At 49.3% G+C, this 21,737-nt stretch overlaps 1 protein-coding gene across 8 annotated transcripts in view; it reads left to right on the top strand.

Annotated features, from left to right (window-relative positions):
- Positions 1-50: 50 nt before the first annotated feature.
- The window catches only part of IFT122 (intraflagellar transport 122), a 58,567-nt gene continuing 36,880 nt past the window's right edge, over positions 51-21,737 (top strand). For 3 of the 8 annotated variants that reach the window (XM_060180660.1, XM_060180658.1, XM_060180657.1), the window contains exons 1-4: positions 65-226; positions 11,307-11,373; positions 12,703-12,787; positions 20,484-20,562. In XM_060180660.1, coding sequence (XP_060036643.1) covers positions 186-226; positions 11,307-11,373; positions 12,703-12,787; positions 20,484-20,562 — 272 coding nt within the window. In that variant the 5' untranslated portion in view covers positions 65-185. Of the gene's footprint in view, positions 227-11,306; positions 11,374-12,702; positions 12,788-20,483; positions 20,563-21,737 lie in introns of all 8 variants that reach the window. The other 5 variants (XM_060180661.1, XR_009547080.1, XM_060180659.1 and 2 more) reach the window with 5 other exon arrangements.

The following is a 21,737-nucleotide window of genomic DNA, read 5'->3' as shown; positions in this document are numbered from 1 at the left end:
CCAAGGCCGCCTGTTTACGCCTCTAGCCTCTGGTCGACTGCGTACTCTCAACTCCGCACGGCGCGGTCACTGCGCATGTGCGTTGCCAAGGGTAGCGTGGCCGCCACCATGGCTGCCGCCGTGGGCAGTTGCTGAGGCTAGGAGGAGGAGAGGGAGGCGGGCCCCGAGGCGCTAAAGGAGCCGCGATGAGGGCTGTCCTGACGTGGAGAGATAAAGTCGAGCAGTGGTGAGGAGTCGGCGGGCCGGAGAAGCCCGACCTGGGCGGCGATGGCGGCAGACCTGCGGGCATCCCGGGGTTGCCTGCACGACGGGCCGGGGCGGGGCGGGGCGGGGCGGGGAAGCCGAGGGGCCCCGGCTGTGCAGACCCCTCGGGGGGACCTTGCGGTGTGAGCAGGGAGGGCTGAACCCGGGGCCTCGGGGCCTCGGCGACCCCTGTGCAGGCCCCTGTGCAGCCCCCACCATGGTGATCATCGTTATTAGTTATTATTGTTACTGTTACTGTTATCCCCAGAGCCCTCATCAGCTTGGCTGGTGGTGCCGGGGATCGAACCCTTGGCTTCGGCGGGAGAGTCTGTACAGACCTCTGTGCATGCCCCGCAGCCCCCATCATCATCATCATTATAACTATCATTATTATCATCATGTTCCCCAGAGCTCTGCTGACTCTGGCTGGCGGTGGTGCTGGGGACTGAACCTGGGGCCTTGAGCCTCAGGCAGGAGAGTCTTTTTGCAGAACCACTGTGCTCTCTCCAGTATTTCTACTACTACTACTACTACTACTACTACTACTATTATTCTCCCCACAGTCCTGCTCAGTTAAACCTGGGGCCCCAGAGCCAAGCAGGAGTCTTTTATAGAACCATTATGCTACCTCCCAGTCCTAAAATATTTTATTTTAATGATAGAGGTAGGTAGGTAGGTAGGTAGGTAAGAGCCCAGAACCTGGGGGCTTGCCAGTTAAGCGCACATGGTGCTAAGTGCAAGGACTGGCATAAGGATAGCGAAAGGATCCTGGTTCGAGCCGAGCCCGGCTCCCCAGCTGCAGGGGGGGTCGCTTCACAAGTGGTGAAGCAAGTCTGCAGGTGTCTTTTTCTTCCCCTCTCTGTCTTCCCCTCCTCTCTCCATTTCTCTCTGTCCTATCCAACAACAATGATAAACAATAAGGGCAACAAAAGGGAAAAAAACAGCCTCCAGGAGCAGTGGATTCATAGTGCAGGCACCGAGCCCCAGTGATAACCCTGGAAGCAAAAAAAAAAAAAAAAAAAAGAAAGAAAAAAGAGAACCCAGAGCCTTGCTGATGGTGGTGCTGGGGATGGAACCTGGGGCCTCAGAGGCTCAAACTTGAGAATCTGTTTGCATAGCCATTATGCTGTCTCCCCACCCAGCCGCTTTTCATCTATCTATCTATCTATCTATTTTCTCCCCAGAGCCTCTGGGCAATGGTGGTGTGGGGGATTGAACCTGGGCCCTGGGAGCCTCAGGCAGGAGAGTCTCTCCGCAGAACCCTGTGCTGTCTCCCCAGCCCCGAGGTGACTGAGTCCGGGAATCTGCGAGATCTTACTGAGTTGTGGGCCTTGTCGGTGGGGCCTGAGCCTGAGCTCTGACTCCGTGGAGCTTGGTCCAGGTGGTCGAGGCCGGGGAGGTGAGACTGTCACCGTGAGTGTCCCATGCAGAGGCCGCAGGTGTGGCGGGGATGGGAGCAGAAGGGCGTTTCTCTGTGTGCCCAGCGTCGCTTTATGATTTAGTGTTTGTGTCCTGGTCTGTTTGAACCGCCCGGCCCACTGCATGGTGACGTGATCTGGGGAACACGGACTTAGGAGTACTTTACTGGCTTGACTTTACACTCTTCCGAGTGTCCTTGTGGAGTTGTGTTTGTCATTCTCTGTCTTCCTCAGGCATTTCTGTGTGTAAAGCATGTCTTCTTCATCTCCTCACTTTGGAATCCTGAACATTCTTAAGAAAGATTTACTTAGAGAGAGAGAGAGTTGACACACCAGAGTATCATTCTGGCACATGTAGTGCTGGGGGGGGGGAGAGAGAGAGAGAACGAGAACACACACCAGAGCCATCACTCTGGCACGTGTGCTGGGACCAAGCTCAGGGCTTCATGCTTGAGAGCTTAGCACTCTGTTCCCCGCGCCCCCTCCTGGGCTGAACCCTGACGTCCTTGAGGACTGCTTGAGATGCTCTCTCGTGTCCACTGGTAATAGTCACATGGGCTAAGAACTTCATATATATATATTTTTAACTATTTTATGGGAGAAAGAGCAAGAGACCAGAGCACTGTGCCAGCCTGTGTGATGTCGAGGGTCAGAGTAAGGCATGCACCTGGAGTGTGCATGTCTTGAATTCCACCTCAGCACTACATTTCATTAAAAATAATGCTCATCATTTCATGGTGACCTCACAACAACGTTCAGAGTCAGATCTGTTCACTTTTGTCTTCCTGTGAGGAAACATGCACAGGGACCAGGTGGGGGAGCACTCCGTTTAGCACACATGGTACCATGTGAAAGGACACGTACAAGCACCGAGGTTCAAGCCCCTGCTCCCCACTTACAGGGAACACACTTCACAAGCGGTGAAGCAGCTCGGCATGTGACTCTTTCTCTCTCTCTCTCTCTCTCTTCTCCATCTCTCTCAATTTCTCTCTGTCCTGTTCAATAAAAAAATTGAAAAATGGCCTCCAGGAGCAGTGGATTTGTAGTGCTGGCACCAAGCCCCAGTGAAAACCCTGGAAGCAAAAAAAAAAAGGGGGGGAGGGGGGACAAGCACAGAGAGGCAGATACTGTGCCAGGCCAAACAGTCAGCAGTCGGCAGTGGGCATCGGCATCTCAACCGGGTCTTCACGCCACTCAGCTTCTCCTTCAGCTCCCCCTGGCTCCGGGGCCCAGGGTGCACCACGCTGAGCCGGCAGCACAAGCAGAGCTGTTTCTGGGTGAAGACACCCCCCTCCCCCGCCACTGAAGTTATCTCTGGGGCTCAGTACGTGGTGGCAACTCCACTGTTCCCGGTGGCTATTCTCTTTCTCTCTTTTTTTTTTCTCTCTCTTTTCCTTGCCCCCTTCCATTTCCCCTTTCCTCTTCTCCTTCCCCACTCTCTCCTTTTCCCCCAGGGCCCTGCTCAGCTCTGGCTGATGGTGGCTCGAACGGGGATCCTTATGCCAGTCCTTGTGCTTTGCACCATATTTATGTATTTTCTTTGCCTCCAGGGTTATCATTGGGGCTCGGTGCCGGCACTGTGAATCCACTCTTACTGGCAGCCATTTTTTCCCATTTTATTGGATAGGACAGAGAGAAATTGAGAGAGGAGGGGAGACAGAGAGGGGGAGAAAGATAAGACACCTGCAGACCTGCTTCACTGCTTGTGAAGCGTCCCCCCTGCAGGTGGGGAGCCAGGGGCTCGAACCTTAATTCCTGCAAGGGTCCTTGTACTTTGTACTATGTATGCTTAACTCAGTGTGCTACCTCCTGCCCCCTTTAGCTTTATATTAGTGATTTAATAATGTTTTAAAAAATTCTAAGATTTCAGAGTATGACTTCCCACCCACAGTCACCACACCCTCCACCAAGGTTCTGTGTCCCCCCAGCCCCAACCAACCACTATAGTTATTACAAAGTGCAGCAAACTGTCCTGTTACTGTTTTTCTTTTTTAAATTGTTGTCAATAGCTTTTTTTTTTTTTTTAATTTACTCATTCATTCATAAGAAAGATAGGAGGGGGGGGAGAGAGAGAGAAAGACCCAGACATCACTCTGGTATATGTGCTGTTGGGGATTGAATTCGGAACCTCATGGATGAGAATCCAATGCTTTATCCACTGCGCCACCTCCTGGACCACCTGTCACCCCTTTCTGAGGTTGAGAGTGGAGAGACAGAAGCCGAACGAGAGTGGAGTCCCCAACACCAGCCTTGTCCCCAGTTTGCGCACTTGGTAAAGCAACCCCCCATCCAAGGAAGCTATTTCACAGGCCCCCATTCTCCCTCTCTCTCTCCCTCTCTCTCTCCCTCTCTCTCTCCCTCTCTCTCTCCCTCTCTCTCCCCTCTCTTCCTCTCTCCCTCCCTCTCTCTTTCTCCTTTTCTTTCTTTTTCAAGTTCATTTGCTTTTGTCATCTGTATTTCATATACATTCGAAACTACTTACTGGTTGGCCTTTATATCTCTACTTTTTTCATTTGGCATACTCACTTCCAGTTGTGTCCCTTTTATTCCAAATGACACAACCTATTTTTTTAATATTTATTTATTTATTCCATTTTGTTGCCCTTGTTGTTTTATTGTTGTAGTTATTATTGTTGTAGTCGTTGCTGGATAGGACAGAGAGAAATGGAGAGAGGAGGGGAAGACAGAGAAGGGGAGAGAAAGACAGACACCTGCAGACCTTCTTCACCACCTGTGAAGCGACTCCCCTGCAGGTAGGGAGCCGGGGACTTGAACTGGGATCCTCATGTCGCAGGTCCTTGCGCTTTGTGCCACCTGTGCTTACCCGCTGCACTGATGCCCATCTCCCCAACACAACCTTTTTTAAAAAATAATTTATTTTATTTTTGAGAGAGATGCAGAGAGAGAGAGAAACACCACAGCACTGCCCAGCTCTGGTTTATGGTGGTGCGGGGATTGAACCTGGGACTTCGGAGCCTCAGGCATGAGAGTATCTTTGCATAATCATTATGCTATCTACCCCTACCCTACACAACCTATTTTAAAAAATATTTTGTCTTATTTTAATGAGAGAGTCCAGAGCACTGATCAGCTCTGGCTGATGGTAGTGCTGGAGATTGAATCTGGACCTTGGAGCCTCAGGCGTGAGAGTCTTTTGTAGAACCATGCTTTCTTCTCAGCCCTCTCATCATTTTTGACTACAGAGTAGTATTCCATGGAGTGGATGTCCCATATCATCATCATCATCACTTTTTTTTTTTTTTAAACCAGCTCACTGCTCAACTCTGGCTTATGGTGGTGGTGCAGGGGGATTGAACCTGGAACTTTGGAGCCTCAGGCCTGAGAGTCTCTTTGCATAACCATTATGCTGTCTATCCCTACCCTTGTCTCATATCTTCTTTATCCAGCCATCTACTGATGGGCATTTCGCTTGCTCTTGTGTGTTGCAGGCTATACAGTCGTTTATTGAGGTTAATCAGTTCCAGACTCTACCGAGATAAGTGAATTTCCTCAAAGTAAGATTCTTGACTAATAAAGTGAATACTTTCCTAGTTAGAACATAGAAAACCTGTTTACAACCTTCTAAATATGGTTTTTTAGCATTATTAGAGCCCTCTGGACATAGAATAACACCCCTTTATCTTTGCTTCCTTGTTGAAAGAGACAGTAACTGTTGCACAAATGTTCTTTTCATCTTTCCGGATGGAGTGAATCGTAGACTAACTCAAGTCGGAATCCTGGGCCACCTCCATGATTTTCTTACCATCTCTGACCATATCTAAAATTTTCACCTTCTCCTGGATGGTAAGCATCTTCCTCTGGTGTTTGGTTTCATCATCAGAAGGCTTAGAAGAAGCAGAACATTTAGGAGCCGTTGCGGGTTTAGATAAAGGTTCTCAGAACTCTCAAACACTTCCAAGAGCAAAGATGCTTCCGATGCCTAGCGATGCAGGCACTCGTCCGAGAGAAGCCCGCGATGGCTTGGCTTCCCCACACTGATTTCACACACACACGAGGAGTGGTGGTGCCCGAATACATAGGCCTGCAGCCCATGTGGACAGTTGTTTTAATTTTAATTGTAATACAGAGGTTTACAATGGACTCGGACAACCTAGGGCGCGTTATATCATTTTCACTGACTCCATCAACTTTTTGATGAATATATTTGAAAAAACCACGGTAGAGTGAAGCCAAGAAAGTCGAAGCACGAAGTGGTGAGGGCCGACCGTAACAAGTGCAGCTGTGGACGAAGGGTGCCTGGCAGCCGGGCACCGGGGCTCCTGTGGCAGAGGGCAGTGCTGCGGGAGGGGACTCGAGCTGCAGTGCCAGGCTCTCCCCATAGGGGGCAGCGGCTGCCAGTCTCTGCCATGCAGGCATTCGGCCTGCTGTGCCATATCTTCCCGTTGCCACCAGAAGCCAGGAATCTGGGGTTCTGTGTGAAATGTCCTCATTTCAGGATGTTGGCACCTAACCTAGAAGAGAAAGGGAAAACACCATGTGGGCCAAGGCAAACATTGGCTGGCCAGACCCAGCCTGGTTTGCATCCAGTTTCAACCCCTGGCATAGACTTGTGCCCAGTTCTCCCTGTGGTGCTCCGTGTCTGCTAGGATGGGAGTGAGCCTGTCCTGTGCCGTTGCTTATCCCAGAGGTCTGGAACCCCTCCAGAGCAATGGCAGTGTCTTACCCATTTGCAGATCCTCCTGGAGCTTGGTCAGGTCAATGGTGGTTGTGGCTACCTGATGGATGTTCGGGTCCATGAATCAGTGAAGGAGCGAATGAACACGTGTGGGTGAAGATGGGCATCTGGTTCTGAGCCCGCTGTCGGGACCCTCCTTGCCAGCAGAGTGGGAGGCCACTGCACATGTCTCTGGAACCCCAGCAGGAGACCCGCAGGACTGGCCACTACAGATGGATTCAGGCCCAGTGCTCCCTGGCCGGTTTCTCAGGAGCCCTGCCCCAGGGGCACCCCACCAGGGGCCTTACAGGCTGCTATGCTGTGTCCACCTCACCCCAGTTCTGCCAACACCTGCTCTCAGCCTCCTTCGCGTCTGGCCAGGGCTCACATATGCCACTGGTCAGTCTCCAAGCTAGGGACTGACATTTGAGGTGACACACCTGACCTAACTGGCTGCGGCCAGGAAGTGAGGCTGGGTGGGATGCACAGCTTTGGAGGCACCTCTTGGGAAGGCAGAGAGATTCTGAGGTGGATCTCTACAGGCCCCCCCTCTGTCTGCAGAGTCTGGCCGTGGTACTCTTGTCCCAAGCGAGGTGCTGGGAACCCTCACTAGAGGGAGCCCCTGCCCCTAGGGGAACTGGCCTTAGAGCCAGGCCCATCCCTGTGAACTCCCGGTGGAATTAAAGCCCAAGGTGCTCACGATAAGATCAGTTGCCTTTGTTACAAGCCATGCACGGTGGGCTCATCAATATGGAGAGCTGGGCCATTGCCCTCAGATTGCATAAGGCTCTAATTAAGGGGATAAGATAGTGTCAGAAGAACACGAAGCAGAGGAAATTGTATATTGACTTGTGCAGAATCTGAGTGCAAGTGCAGTCGAGTCTAGCCCAGGGCAAAGCAGACTTCCATCTTTCCTTCCTTCTCCTCTCCCTTTTTCTAAGACTAATATGTGTGTGTGGGGGGAAGGGTGCAGGGTGGGGGGAGGCCCCAGAGCACTATTCAATTCTGGCATATGGTGGTGTCTGGGAATGAACCTGGGACCTCTGGGACCTCAGGATGCAAATCCAGTGTGCTCATATGTTGAGGTATCTCCTGGCCCTTAGGAGTCATTTCAAGAGATTGAAACAAAAAGGAGGACTTTTAACATCTGAAAGGAATCTTTGGCTTTGGCCCAGGTGGGGTACTCATTAGTGATTTTTCCCTTCTTTCTTCCTTTCTTTTTTCTTTTTTAAGATGTTTGTTTGTTTTATTAATGAAGGAGGTGGGGTGGAGAACTAGAGCATCTCTCTGGCACATGCAAAGCCTGGGATTAAACGCTTTGTCTCAACGCCACTCCCTGGGCTGCTCAGAAATGCCTGCTGATACCCAAGTCAAAATGACCTTATCTAGATGAGGCCACACAGGAGACAGTGGACACGCTCACTGCGGGCAGACAGGGTTGTGTGACTGAGGGTGACTTTGACTGTGCAGGGCTGCCCCCTCTGATGGCCACCTCTCCCTAGCAGTCCTCCGGTGCCTTGCAGAGTTGGGCAGCCCCCTGTCCTTGTCAGGAGGTGAGGAAGGGGCCCAGCTCCTGAGCCCAGGCCCACCTCTCAGCTCTGAGAAACGAGCCTGGGAAACAGGAAGGGCAGGCCTTTTATCTCAGCCCTAAGGAAGTGGGGGGGGGGGGCTGCTCCCTCTTTGTCCAGAGGGTGTGGCCCTCCTCTCTCTCTCTCTCTCTCTCTCTCTCTCCCCCTCCCTCCTTCCCTCCCGTCTGTAGCAGCTGGGCAGCAGACGGGAGACTTCCCTCTGCCCAGGCCTCCTCCTTGAGAACACAGGCCCCTTGGCACCATGTCCAGACCAGATGACCCTCTGAGTTTCCCTGCTTGACTCTCAAGTGTTGACTTGATATGCAGAGTTCTTTTTCCTAAGGAAGCGTCTGGGGTCAGTGGAGCTTTCAGTGATGAATGCCCTGAGTGGGCGATGGCCCCTTTCTTCTGGCTGCTGACAAAGCATGGAAACTTGAGCTAATTATTCTGTCAGCCACCGGCACACTGACTATAAGGATAAGGGTCGCCCGCGGGGGAGGGAGCCATCGCAGAGGCAGGCCACCCACCGCTCCTCCCTGCGCTGACCGGCTCCTTGGCTGCTTGTGAAAGGCAGGTAGGGTTGTGTGCAGAGGATTCAGACTCTTAGCACACACAGTGAGTGCACATACTCAATAAAAAAGCCAGCCACAGGGAGTCGGGTGGTAGCGCAGTGGGTTAAGCGCAGGTGGCACAAAGCTCAAGAACTGGCATAAGAATCCCGGTTCGAGCCCCTGGCTCCCCACCTGCTGGGGAGTCACAGGTCTGCAGGTGTCTGTCTTTCTCTCCCCCTCTCTGTCTTCCCCTCTTCTCCATTTCTCTCTGTCCTATCTAACAACAACGACGACATCAATAACAACAAGAACAATAAAAGAAAAAACAAGGACAACAAAAGGGAAAATAAATATATTTTTTTAAAAAGCCAGCCACTGTTCTTTTTGCCTGGGAGGACTTAATGGTTTACAGTTAGTCGGTCTGAATTAAACTTCTCAGTTTTCTGCAAACATGCCCCCCCCAAGTCCTCCTCCTCCATCAGTCACCAGGATCTGAAAGTCTCTCCCCCGCAAGAATCCTTCACTTTGGTGCAAGACAACAAACCCAGTCCAAGTTCTGCTTTGTGTTTCCCCTTCTGTTATTTCTCCACTTCTGCCTATGAGTGAGATCATCTTATCTTTATCCTTCTCTTTCTGGATGATCTCACTTCCTTCTTCTTCTTCCTTGATTCCTTTTAAGTTCCATCCAAGATGAGATGAAGGTGAATTCGTCATTCTTCACAGCTGAGTAGTATTCCATTGTGTATCTAGACCACAGCTTTCTCAGCCACTCATCTGTTGTTGGATACACCCGGGTTGCTTCCAGGTTTTGGCTATTACAAATTGTGCTGCTATGAACATAGCAGAACAGAACTTTTTGGATGGGTGTGTTTGGTTCCTTAGAATCTATCTCCAGGAGAAGAACTGCAGGATCCATGGGCAGGTCCACTGCTAGTCTTCTGAGAGTTCTCTAGACTGCTCTCCACAGAGGCTGGACCTACTAATATTCCCACCAGCAGTGCAGGAGGGTTCCTTTGTCCCCACAACCTCTCCAGCATTTGATGCTGTTACCTCTTCTGATGTCTGACATTCTCACAGGAGTGAAGTGGTATCTCATTGTTGTCTTTATTTGCATTTCTCTGACAGTCAGAGACTTGGAGCATTTTCCCATATGTTTGTAGGTCTTTTGGATCTCTTCTATTGTGGAGAATATCCTGTCCATGTCCTCTCCCCATTTTTGGATGGGGTCATCTGTTTTCTTGTTGCTGACTTTGGTGAGCTGTTTCTGTATTTTGGTGATTAGCCTCTTGTCTGATGTATGGCAGGGGAAGATCTCCCGTTCTCTGAGGGTCTCTCTGTTTGGCTGGAGGTTCTTTTGCTGTGCACAGCCAGCCACTGTTTTAAGGGGAAAGTAGGTTTGTCAGTTCTTTTGGGTCTCCGGGGCTTCACTCCTGTGTGAGGCTACTGCTCCCAGCGGCTGTCCCACCCAGAGAGGGTGAGAGACTGAGGAAGAGACAGAGGAGGAGATGAGTGAATGAATGCCTCTGTAGAGCTGCTGGGGCGGGCGATTCTGTATTTGGGGGCTCTGAATGTGTGTTGGGGGGGTTTCGTGTGTGTGTGTGTGTGTGTGTAGGGCATTCCGTGGGGGGGGCTCTGCGTGCTAACACAGCGGGCACTGCTGTTGGGCTGAAGCATTTGAATTGCTCCAGCACCAGGCCTGTCTACCCCTGGCACAGGTGCACTTGGCGCATTGGCACTGTGTGGATGGCTCACAGAGTCACCTGGATGCGCCCCTGGGGCACTCAGTCCTTCTCTCCCTGCTGCCCTGCACAGAAGCACGAGTTTTGGTCAAATCTGGCCGATTGCTATTCTCCAACTTCCTCCTTTGTGGCTTCCTCGCCTGAAAGGCTTCTCCTCCCTTTCCCCTTCTCAAGTGCAGTTTCCTCCTCTTTCCAAATGAGAACATGGCATCTTCCTCTGTGATGATGTTATGGTTTCTCCCAGAGCCACTGTCACAGTATTCTTTTGTATTTCATCTAGTGAGAGGTGGTTATAAAAGAATTGTATTAAGGACACAAATCAAATGGCGCCCATTAAACTGACAGTGTCAGTTATGAGGCACACTCCAAGCCCAGAGGTGTTAAAATGTGAAAACATGTTTAGAATTGATGTCATGGGTTTGTTGAGCGCACACAAGGTCCCAGGTTCAATCCCCAGCACCATCATCAGCCAGAGCTGAGCAAGGCTCTGGTAGATCTCTCTATCATTCTCTCTGCGTCTCTCTCATTTAAATAAATAAATAGTTAATAAATAATATATTTTGAAAGAAGGGAGAGGAGACACATGCAGCACTGCTTCACAGCTCTGGATGTATCCCTCCTGTGGGTGGGCGTGGGGCTTGAATCCAGGCCTTTGCATGTCTGAGTCTCACCTTCCGCTGGTGGAGGGATTGTTGGGTCCCACCTTGTGCCTGTTATTTGAGCTCCTGGGAGGGACCCCGTTAGTTAATTGGAGACAGTAGTGACAATTCAGTACGGAGCTTTGTTTGTAGAGACCGGGCTCACTGGCCTTTACACGGATTCCCTGTGGTCTCTAGAGAAGCCCCAGTGCCCTGACCTGCTGACCCTCAACTGGCTCCCGGCCTGCTGCCCCTGGCCACATGGGGATGTGGACCTACCTTGTGCTTGACTGCGTGGCAGCCGAGGCGTGCTGGCTGGGGTTTGCAGCCACGTGCAGTTCCCAGCCATAGCTGCCGTCCTCACATTTGCAGTGTCTTGTCTCACTGGAAGTGACACCGGCTGTCCTGGCTGGCAGCAGACCTCATCACTCTGATTTCTGATTGTCTTCTTGTCTCGTCTTATGTCCTGTTTAGTATATATGACCTTGCGTTCAAGCCTGATGGAACACAACTGATTCTGGCTGCAGGGAACAGATTACTGGTAGGATTTTATCTGAGTTTCCTTTTTAAGTGCTTTTTTTCCCTCTCTCTCTTTTGAAAGTACTCTGAAATTTGACCCTTTTTTAAAAGATAAAAAAGGCTAGGGCGGAAAGACCAGCCCTTGGGTTTTATTAGGGAAGGAAATGGGCCATTTAAAACAGGTAAGTAAACTGTCCGTCAGATGGGGCCTGTGAACAATAGCTCCCTTCAAGCCATTAATCTCTCCCTTTCTACTCCAGATGCCATGAGAGAGTTCAAAACAGTTAATCAAAACGCCTTTGAAATGGGGTTGGTGTCAGCTCAGATTCTGTCCCCCTGAAAAATTGAAGCAATGAGACTTGAAGCCCTCTCCCCTCAGAAGGCAGATTATCTGAGCCCAGCATGCTGTCACTGCCCCCCCCCCCAAACAATTCCATATACACCCTGGCCTGTTTTTCATATTTTCAAAGAATATAAGCTCCGTCTGGAGCCTCTCCCAGTGTCTAAAAGTGATTTCCAGAGAGCTGTCTGTGTGACCTGGGAACCTTTGTAGTCTCTCTTTCCTTCTGCGGAAGTCCACTTCCTCTGCTCTGTTGTTTCCAGCTATGCAGACTGGCCAGTCTATTCTCTGCCTGGCAACACCATCTTCGCGTCTTAGTTAAATGTCTTGCAGACTTCCCTCCAGGCAGACATTCCAGTCCTCTCAGGGCTTTGGGTTCTTTCCCCTGTAAGCTGCCTTCTCTACTTCTGATTTTGAAGGGCTTTGCTTTCCTCCTCACATGGTATGTTTTTTGAGCACCACTTACTGAAGGATGTTCAGGCCCAAGACATCCTGAATCGTCATCGCAGCTGTGCTTTGGAAAGCCTTCCTCTTATTTGCAGATCTGTGACACCTCTGCCTCTGACAGTGGTGTTAAGGGCAGCACGGGTAAACTCTGGCATTAAATTGTGCTGTAGCTGGCTCTTTGCACAGACCGGCTGGTCTTTTTTTTTTTTTTTTTTTTTTTGGGGGGGGGTTGCCTAGGGAGTGGGGGAGTCTAGTTTGATTGGTCACATAAGCAAACTCACGTTAAGACGGAGTGAAGTTTGAGAAGGTCTGCAGAGTGAACCTTTGCTCCATACACCTGCAGCTGTGTAAGACATGGGCCAGGACGTCTCCCGGCTACCCAGCCTGAAGTCACCGTCTCCGTGTTTCCTCAGTGCAGTACTGGTGGGGTGCACTTCTGAAGTCTTGACATATGTTTTGTTATCGAAACAAACCTAGCAACCTAGCAGCTGCAGCTGTAGGAATTCTGAGGACTGGAGGGCATGTGGATCATTTCACTTCTGGCTTCTTTTGTTTTTTTGCCAGGTTTATGACACCTCTGATGGCACCTTACTCCAGCCCCTGAAGGGACACAAGGACACGGTGTACTGCGTGGCGTATGCGAAGGACGGTAAGAGGCAGCTCTGGTCCTGTCCCAGCACTGGCTCCGTGTTTTGAGGTTGTCTTCAGTTAGTTTTAGTGAACTGACACAATTTGCATATTCAGAAGGTAGCTAAGTCTCTTTCTTTGCTTTTTACTTAGTCATTCAATTTGACCAGTCTTTTTAAAGCTAGGGAGTTTATTAGGATTAACCAAATTTTAATTTTATTTATTTTTCCCAGAGCGCTGCTCAGTTCTGGCTTATGCTGGTGTGGGGAATTGAACCTGTGGCTTTGGAGCCTCCGGCATAAAGTTCTCTTTGCATGACCATTGTGCTGTCTACCCTCATCTAGCAAGTTTTTCTTTTTTTTGTTATCTTTATTTATCGGATAGAGACAGCCAGAAATCAAGAGGGAAGAGGGCGATAGAGAGGGAGAAACACAGAGAGACACCTGCAGCCCTACTTCACCACACGTGAAGCTTTCTCCCTGCAGGTGGGGACCGGGGGCTCGAACCCGGGTCCTTGTACATTGTAATACATGTGCTCAACCAGATTCACAACCACCCGGCCCCTCTAGCAAGTTTTTCTTAAGGGTCATCTGTGCCAGGCACTATCGTAACTTTATGGGCTACTTCAGGGAACAAAAACAGACAAAGGCCTCTGTCCTTATGGAACTTATAGTTAGAGCAGGTGGCCAGCCTGGAACAGGTGACCAGCCTAGAGCTGTTGCTGCTGTTGAAGAAAAGCAATTGAAGGTAACTTGAAGAGAGCAGAGTGCTTTGCACTTAGTGCTGGCTCCACTGTCCTGAGAGCCTTAAGCTCACTTCATATCTGCAGCAGTTAGCAGCTAAATCCTATTACTACATTTATTTTCCAATGAGGAAGTGAAAGCTTAGGGTTGGTCAGGAGCCCCCTGCGGGTCCTGCAGCTGTTTATGATGCCACAGGAAGCCTACACAGACCCTGAACCCAGAGCAGCCCCCCCGCCACCCCCAGTGCGGGGAAGGGGGGCTGTATTTGCGCCAGCAATAGTGAATAAACTGGGTTCCTCTTCTGTAGTATTTGCAGGGTGTGACACAGTTCAGCTCCTGTGGAAGGTTCTTTAGGGATCCCCCAATTAAGCCCCACAAAGAGGACGGTATTACCACTTTTCACTCTTCATGTGGAAACCCTGAGGCTCAAGGCCAAATTCTAGTGCCCTCAGAAGAAAGCCTGAAAATACAGAACACATTCAGAGTGGCCTGGCGCTTGCTCATACCAGACGACTGCTTAGCCCTGACTGATGGTGCTGCCGGGGATTGAACCTAGGACTTCTAAGCCTCAGGCTTGCAAGTCTGTCTTGTAGATTCTGCTGTTCTCTCTCCCTAGAGTTACTAGCTTTCCTCCTCCTCTTCTCCTTTTTAATATTTTATATTATTAAGAGAGAGGAAGACAAAAAAAAAAAGAGAAAGGACCTAGGTGGGGGGATTGGAGTGTTGTGTGGAGAACTGAGAAATGTGACACATGTACCAACTACTGTATTTTACTGTTGACTGTAAACCATTAATCCCCCAATCAAGAAAAAGAAAGAAAATGAAGGAAGGAGGGAAGGAAGGGTAGGTGAGCAGGAGTTGACTGGGGTGGGGTGGGGGGCTGGCTGTTTTGTTTTTTTTTAACTAAAGCACTGATCAGCTCTGGCTTTTGGTGGTGTGGAGGATTAAACCTGTGACTTCGGAGCCTCAGGCATGACAGTCTGTTTGTATAACCATTATGCCATTATGCTATCTACCCCCACCCTAGGGGTTGGCTTCTAGGTGGCAAATGGACCACAACTCCCAGTGTACACCGGGGCTTTTGCAGCAGGGCTGGCGGCTTCCTAGACTCCATCTCTGCTGGAGGCCTGAGAGCTCTCACCTGCGATGTAGAAGCCCCACTTCCTGATACCATTTCTCTCAGGTTCCATGAGTTCTTCCCTTTTCCTTTGGTCTAGTCCATTCCCCAGCATCCCTAGAGAAGGGCAACAAGACGTTACTGTGTGCAAGCATCAGGGTTCAAGTCCACACTCAGCCTTCACCTGTAAGGGGGAAGCTACACAGGTGGTGACGCAGTGTTGTATCTCTCCCTCTGCCTCTGCCTCTCCCCTTCCTCTATCCCATCTCCCCTCTCTATCTTCCCTTGCCCGCAATTTTCCCTCTGTCCTATCAAAATAAATGAAAAAAGGAAAAAAGACGATGGAAGATGGATGCTCCCAACTGCCTCACCCTGGAGGCTGTAGTGCCCAGCACCCTCTTTTTGCTTTGTATCCACAACAGGCAGCTGGTCTCCCAGGTCAGTAGGAGTAGAGACAGTGTCTGGGGAGATGGTGGGAACCATTCCTCCTAAATCCCAAAAGCAGGGCCCTTGAGCTCCTTTGGTGCTCTGTCCAGAACCTCCTGTGTTCCCACCTCCTCAGAGTCCCCGAGGTGAACACACACAACAGGCAGGAGGTTGCAGCTCCCAGGAAGCACTGTGGAGAGAAGCTCTCCCAGCAAGCACCCAGCATCACTCCTCTCCTAGGCAGCCCAGGGCCCAGCCCCGGAGGAGAGTGTAGCACCACTCACTTCAGGTCACCACTGCGCAGAGCAAAGGGCTCTCAATGGTTTCTGGCAAGCATGCCGGCTTTGAGTTGGGGCCAAAACACAAGCATCTCGGGTTGCCTGCCTGAGCATGCGCAGCTCTTCAGAGCCCATAACTGGACCTGACTTGATGGTGACTGTATTTTGCAGACACTTACCACAGGGAGGTGGGCAATCTTACCCATGTGCCAACAACTGAGCTCTAAATCATTAACCCCAATAATGGCTTACCCACTGTCCTTAAAATATGGGTTTTTATTTTATTTTATTTTATTTTATTGGCTACAGGATTATTGCTGGGCTTGGTGCCTGTACTGTGAATCAGCTGCCCCAGAGGCCATTTTTTCCCCATTTTTGTTGCCCTTGTTGTTGTTACTATTATTGTTATTGTTGGGTAGGACAGAGAGAAATCAAGAGAGGAGGAGGAAGACAGAGAGAGAGAAAGATAAAGACACCTGAAAACCTGCTTCACTGCTTATGGAGCGACCTCCTTGAGGGTGGAGAGATGGGGGTTCAAACCGAGATCCTTAGGCCGGTCCTTGTGCTTCTCACCATGTGTGCTTAACCTGTTGTGCTACCGCCCGGCCCCTATATGGGTTATATTTAATTTATTTTTTAAATATTTATTTATTTGTTTATTCCCTTTTGTTGCCCTTGTTTTATTGTTGTAGTTATTGATGTCATTGTTGTTGGATAGGACAGAGAGAAATGGAGAGAGGAGGGGAAGACAGAGGGAGAGAGAGAGAGAAAGACACCTGCAGACCTGCTTCACCACTTGTGATGCCACTCCTCTTCAGGTGGGGGAGTTGGGGGCTCGAACCAGGATCCTTATGGCAGTCCTTGCACTTTGCGCCACCTGTGCTTAACCCACTGTGCTACCGCCCGATTCCCGGGCTTTATTTTTAATTGCTCATATAAATGAGTAAACTTAATACATAATCCTGCAAAAACTCCCTTTCTTCAACATTAATTTTATAAGTATCTTTGTTCATTTAACTACAAACTTATAACAGTAACAGGTATGCCGCCAAACTAAAGTACTTCAAGACAAGTATATTGTGCAGTATATGAACACACTTCATTGGACATTGTTTTCATTTATACTCATGGGCATTAAGTTGGTCATGGATTTTCAACTATTACAAAAAGCTTTACAGATCATTTTATTTAATTTACTTAAAATTTTTTTTATTACCTTTATTTGTTAATTGGATAGAAACAGCCAGAAATTGAGAGGAGGAGGGGAGATAGACAGGGAGAGAGGCAGAGAGACACCTGCAGCCCCGCTTTACCACTTGCAAAGCTTTCCCCCTGCAGGTGGGGACCCGGGGCTCGAACCCTGGTCCTTGTGCACTGTTATATGTGTGCTCAACCAGGTGCACCACCACCTGGCCCCTACAGATCATTTTAAACATAAAGTCTTGTTTATAGTGGCAAAAAAAAAGTATGCTATTTTAGTGAGAGAGGAGGAGAAAGAGAAAGAGAAGCTGGGAGTCAGGCGGTAGCACAGCGGGTTAAGCGCATGTGGCACAAAGTGCAAGGACCAGCAGAAGGATCCCGGTTCGAGCCCCCAGCTTCCCACCTGCAGGGGAGTCGCTTCACAGGCGGTGAAGCAGGTCTGCAGGTGTCTGTCTTTCTCTGCTCCTCTCTGTCTCCCCCTCCTCTCTTCATTTCTCTTTGTCCTATCCAACAACGACGACATCAATAACAACAACAATCATAACTACAACAATAAAAATTTAAAAAAAAGGGAGTTGGGCGGTAGCGCAGCGGGTTAAGCGCAGGTGGCGCCAAACTCAAGGACTGGCAAAAGGATCCAGGTTTGAGCCGCCGGCTCCCCACCTGCAGGGGAGTCGCTTCACAGGCGGTGAAGCAGGTCTGCAGGTGTCTGTCTTTCTCTCCTCTTCTCTGTCTTCCCCTCCTCTCTCCATTTCTCTCTGTCATATCTAACAACAATGACATCGATAATAACTACAACAATAAAACAACAAGGGTAACAAAAAGGGAATAAATAAATAAATAAATAAATAAATAAATAAATAAATGTTAAAAAAAAAAGGAGAGAGAGAAGCAGACATCAATCTGGTGCAAGTGCTGCCAGGGATGGAGCCCGGGGCCTCATGCTTGAGAGTACAGCACTGTACCTGCTGCGCCACCCCTAGGCCACACCCCCTTCCTTCTAAACAGTCATCTCTCATCGGAGCAGGTGCAGGCTCCCTGTTGCTTCAGGAGGCCCTGTGCTGCTTCCTGGCCTTGCAGACTCCAGCAGTAACACCTGTTGGGTATCACTTCTCACCAGGCAGCACGACCTCTCCCGCAGGAAGCCTTCTGGTTTTGCATGGCTTTGGAATAAAGAGCAAGACCTTGACAGTGGCCTGAACTCTGGGGCTGTCACCCCTCCCACCTCACCCTCGCCCTGGGGGTCCACGCTGGCTGCCTCTCAGCCCTCACCCAGGCCCAGCTCTTCCTGCCTCTGGCTCTCTGCACCCCTGTTCTACCTGTGTGGAGAGACATGTCTTTCTCTCTTTCTTTTTCCTACTAGGGCTTCGTGGTGGCTTCACCTACGAGACTCTTATTTTTTCCAGAAGACTTTTTTTTTCTTTTCTAGGTAGAGATTGGGAGATATAGATGGAGGGAAAGAGGAGAGGGAGAGAGAGAAGGGGTGCTGAGACCCCACTCCACCACTCAAGAAGCCTATCCCTGTGCAGGTGTTCCCCCCATGCTGGCACAGAGGCTTGAACCCAGCCCCACCCGCAGGCCAGCATGTGCTCTACTGGGTGTGCTATCTCAGGCCTCTGTGCACGTGTGTGTGTGGGGGGCTGTCTCTCTTCTCTCTACACCTTGAGAGGTTGTGCTCCCTTGAGGTCTGAATGGAAAGATTTCCATCTCAGGGCAGCCTTCCCTCATCTAAACCAGACACCCCAGTTACTTTCGCTGATGGGACCCCACTTTTTGTTACTGTCGTGTATTTCCGTGGATTAACCTAATGTCTGTTTTTTTTTTTTTTTTTTTTATCTGTTGGACTGTTGGAAAAGTCATGATGCACTTTTGCATAGAAAAGCAGAAAAAATACGCCATGTCTTTTCCAACAGCCCAACAGATGGTGCCGTGTAATCACACCCAGCCCTCAGTCTGGAGCATGAGGCCCAGCGCAGGGAAGGCCCTTCACACGCCTTTGCTTGGCCAGTGCCAGGCAGACAGGGTTTAGACCCAGACTCGTGGACCGAAGCCGTGCTACCCAGCACTGACGGAAGCGAGGGAAGCTGAGGCTTGTTAGCTGCTTTCAAGCACTGGCTTCTCAGAAGTGCTCTCTGGGCGACACTAGGCTATAGGAAGTGTGAGATTTCTCTTTCCTTTTTTTCCTCCGGGGTTATCACTGGGGCTTGGTGCTGGCACTATGAGTCCACCGCTCCTGTGACCATTTTTTTTTTCTCTCAATTTTTTTTTTTTTTTTGACAGGACAGAGAAATTGAGAGGGATGGGGAAGATAGAGAGGGAAGGAGACAGTGACACACCTGCAGACCTGCTTCACCACTTGTGAAGTGACACCCCCCCCCCCCCGCAGGTGGAGAGCCAGAGGCTGGAACCTGGATCCTTGCACTAGTCCTCGAACTTAGTACTATGTGTGCTTAACCCAGAGCACCACTGTCTGGCCCCTGAAAATTTTATTTATTTATTTATTTATTTTAAAAAAGAGACGTTAACAAAACCATAGGATAAGAGGGCTACAACTCCACACAGTTCCCACCACCAGATCTCCATATCCCATCCCCTCCCCTGATAGCTTTCCTATTCTTTATCCCTCTGGGAGTATGGACCCAAGGTCATTGTGGGATGCAGAAGGTGCAAGGTCTGGCTTCTGTAATTGCTTCCCCACTGAATATGGGCGTTGACTGGTCGATCCATACTCCCAGTCTGCCTCTCTTCCTAGTAGGTGGGGCTCTGGGGAAGTGGAGCTCCAGGACACATTGGTGAAGTCGTCTGTCCAGGGAAGTCTGGTCGGCATCATGCTGGCATCTGGAACCTAGTGGCTGAAAAGAGAATTAACATCAAACAAATTATTGAACAATCATGGACCTAAAGGCTGGAATAGTGCAGATGAAGTGTGGGGGGTACTCACTGCAGACTATTGTGTACTTTTGCTTTCAGGTATATATTTTGCCCTAGTTTATGGATACATGTGAGCATATGTTCTATTTCATGGGACCTGGTCTATAGCTAGGTTATGGGACTTTGTTAGGAAGTGAACTGCCTGGAATGGAGTTAGAGAATACTATGAAAGGAAAGGTCTCACCTGAGTAATGAAGCTGAAGAGTTGTCATTCCACACCTGAAGTCTGTGGACACAGTCTGAAGTGAAGCATGCTAAGGTGGTACTCGTGTTGATTAGGTTGGGATCGGTGGATGCAATATTGTTTGGTATGAATTGAGAGAAGCATGAGGTTCCAGGACTGGGGGAAATATAGGCTCTATAGTGGAAATGTGAGGTTCCTGCTGTGTTAGGGTTCAAGAAGATAATAGATAATTACTGTTATAATCACATTGTTTGGTAACTGGGTTAACTTTGAAAAATCCCTTTGTTAGAATTTGCTGTATAATACCCAGCATCACCATAATTTATGTCATTTGACATTATTCGTATATAGCTGTGCCACCGGTTGCTTCTGTTCTCCTTGGTCTAGGGTTTTGAGAGAGTCAGCATATCAAAGACTCAGCTTGTGTATTAAAAAGACTCAGTCTGTGCTTTAAAAAGTTTGAGACATGGGCAGAGGGTAGATAGCATAATTGTTATGCAAACAGACTCTCATGCCTGAGGCGTCAAAGTCCCAAGTTCAGTCTCCCACACCACCATAAGCCAGAGCTGAACAGTGCTCTGGTTAAAAAAAAAAAAAAAAAAAAAGTTTGAGACATGCAATCAATTTTTCCCCTCTCATATTAGTTAAATAGTGATTTATATTACTACAGATTAATAGGAGTATACATAAACACCATTCCCACCACCAAAAGACTGTGTCCCATCCTACCCCATCCCCACCCCACCACCCCAGGAAGCCGAATATCCACCCTCAACCTCTCCTCAAGGTTTTTACTTTGGTGCCCTACTCCAGAAAATTTTCTTTTTGAAAACACTTAGGTAAGCGCTTTGCTTCCGGATCAGCTGATAAAAGTGTCATTATCTGGACGTCAAAGTTGGAAGGCATTCTGAAATATACGTAAGTGACTTTCTGTTAAAAAGGATTTTTAATTTATGCACGAGAGAGAGAGAGAGAGAGAGAGAGAGAGAGAAAACCAGAGCATCACTGTGCTACTTCCCAGGTCACAGAATTCATGTGGGGTAAGGGGAGGCTGTGTAATGAATCAGTAATGGGATATTTCATTCTATTTATTTATCTTTATTATTTTTTTAAAAAATAAGTATTTGAACTTTTTTTAAAAAATCTTTATTTATTTATTGGATAGAGACAGCCAGAAATCAAGAGGGAAGGGGGCGACAGAGAGGAAAAGTCAGAGAGACATCTGCAACACTGCTTTACCACTCGAGAAGCTTTCCCCTTGCAGGTGGGGACCAGGGGCTTGAACCTGGGTCCTTGCACACTGTAAAATCTGTGCTTAACCGGGTATGCCACTTATCTTTCTTTATTTTTTTTATTTTTATTTACTTTTTGTTGCCCTTGTTTTTATTGTTATTATAGTTATTATTGTTGTTGATGTTGTCATTGTTGGATAGGATAGAGAGAAATGGAGAGAGGAGAGGAAGACAGAGAGGGGGAGAGAAAGATAGACACCTGCAGACCTGCTTCACCGCCTGTGAAGCGACTCCCCTGCAGGTGGGGAGCTGGGGGCTCAGACTGAGATCCTTATGCCGGTCCCTGCGCTTTGCGCCACCTGCGCTTAACCTGCTGCGCTACCCCTCCCCCCGACTCCCTTATCTTTATTTTTTCATTTGATAGGACACAGAGAAATTGAGGGCAGTGGTGAGGAGGGGGAGAGAGAGACCTACAGCCCTGCTTCACTGCTCATGAAACTCCCCCCTGCAGTGGGGACAGGGGGCTTAAACCCAGGTCCTTGTGCGTGGTGCCATGTGCACTGAGTAAGGTGACCACCACCCCATTTACTTTCCTATTAAGTGTGGTTTCTCTCTCTCTCTCTCACACACTCACTTTACCATACCACCACCTTAGTACTGGAGTTCTTGTGCTTTCTGCACCTCCATCCCTGTGGGAGTGACCCTTTCTGGGGCACTGTCGCTTGGCCAACACTGACCCTCATGCCCTCACACCGCTCACTTCAGTAAGCCTGCCACTGAGACTCCGCCCCAGCCCAGCCTGTCCTCTCCGGCCGTCTCACGGAGTGACCCCACATCCTCCCAGAGCCTCTGAGCTTCTCT

This window comes from Erinaceus europaeus, chromosome 21, assembly GCF_950295315.1.
Source record: "Erinaceus europaeus chromosome 21, mEriEur2.1, whole genome shotgun sequence".
NCBI classification, from domain to species: Eukaryota; Metazoa; Chordata; class Mammalia; order Eulipotyphla; family Erinaceidae; genus Erinaceus; species Erinaceus europaeus.
The sequence above is the reverse complement of the archived record's forward strand: the minus strand, read 5'-3'. Positions and strand labels throughout refer to the sequence as shown.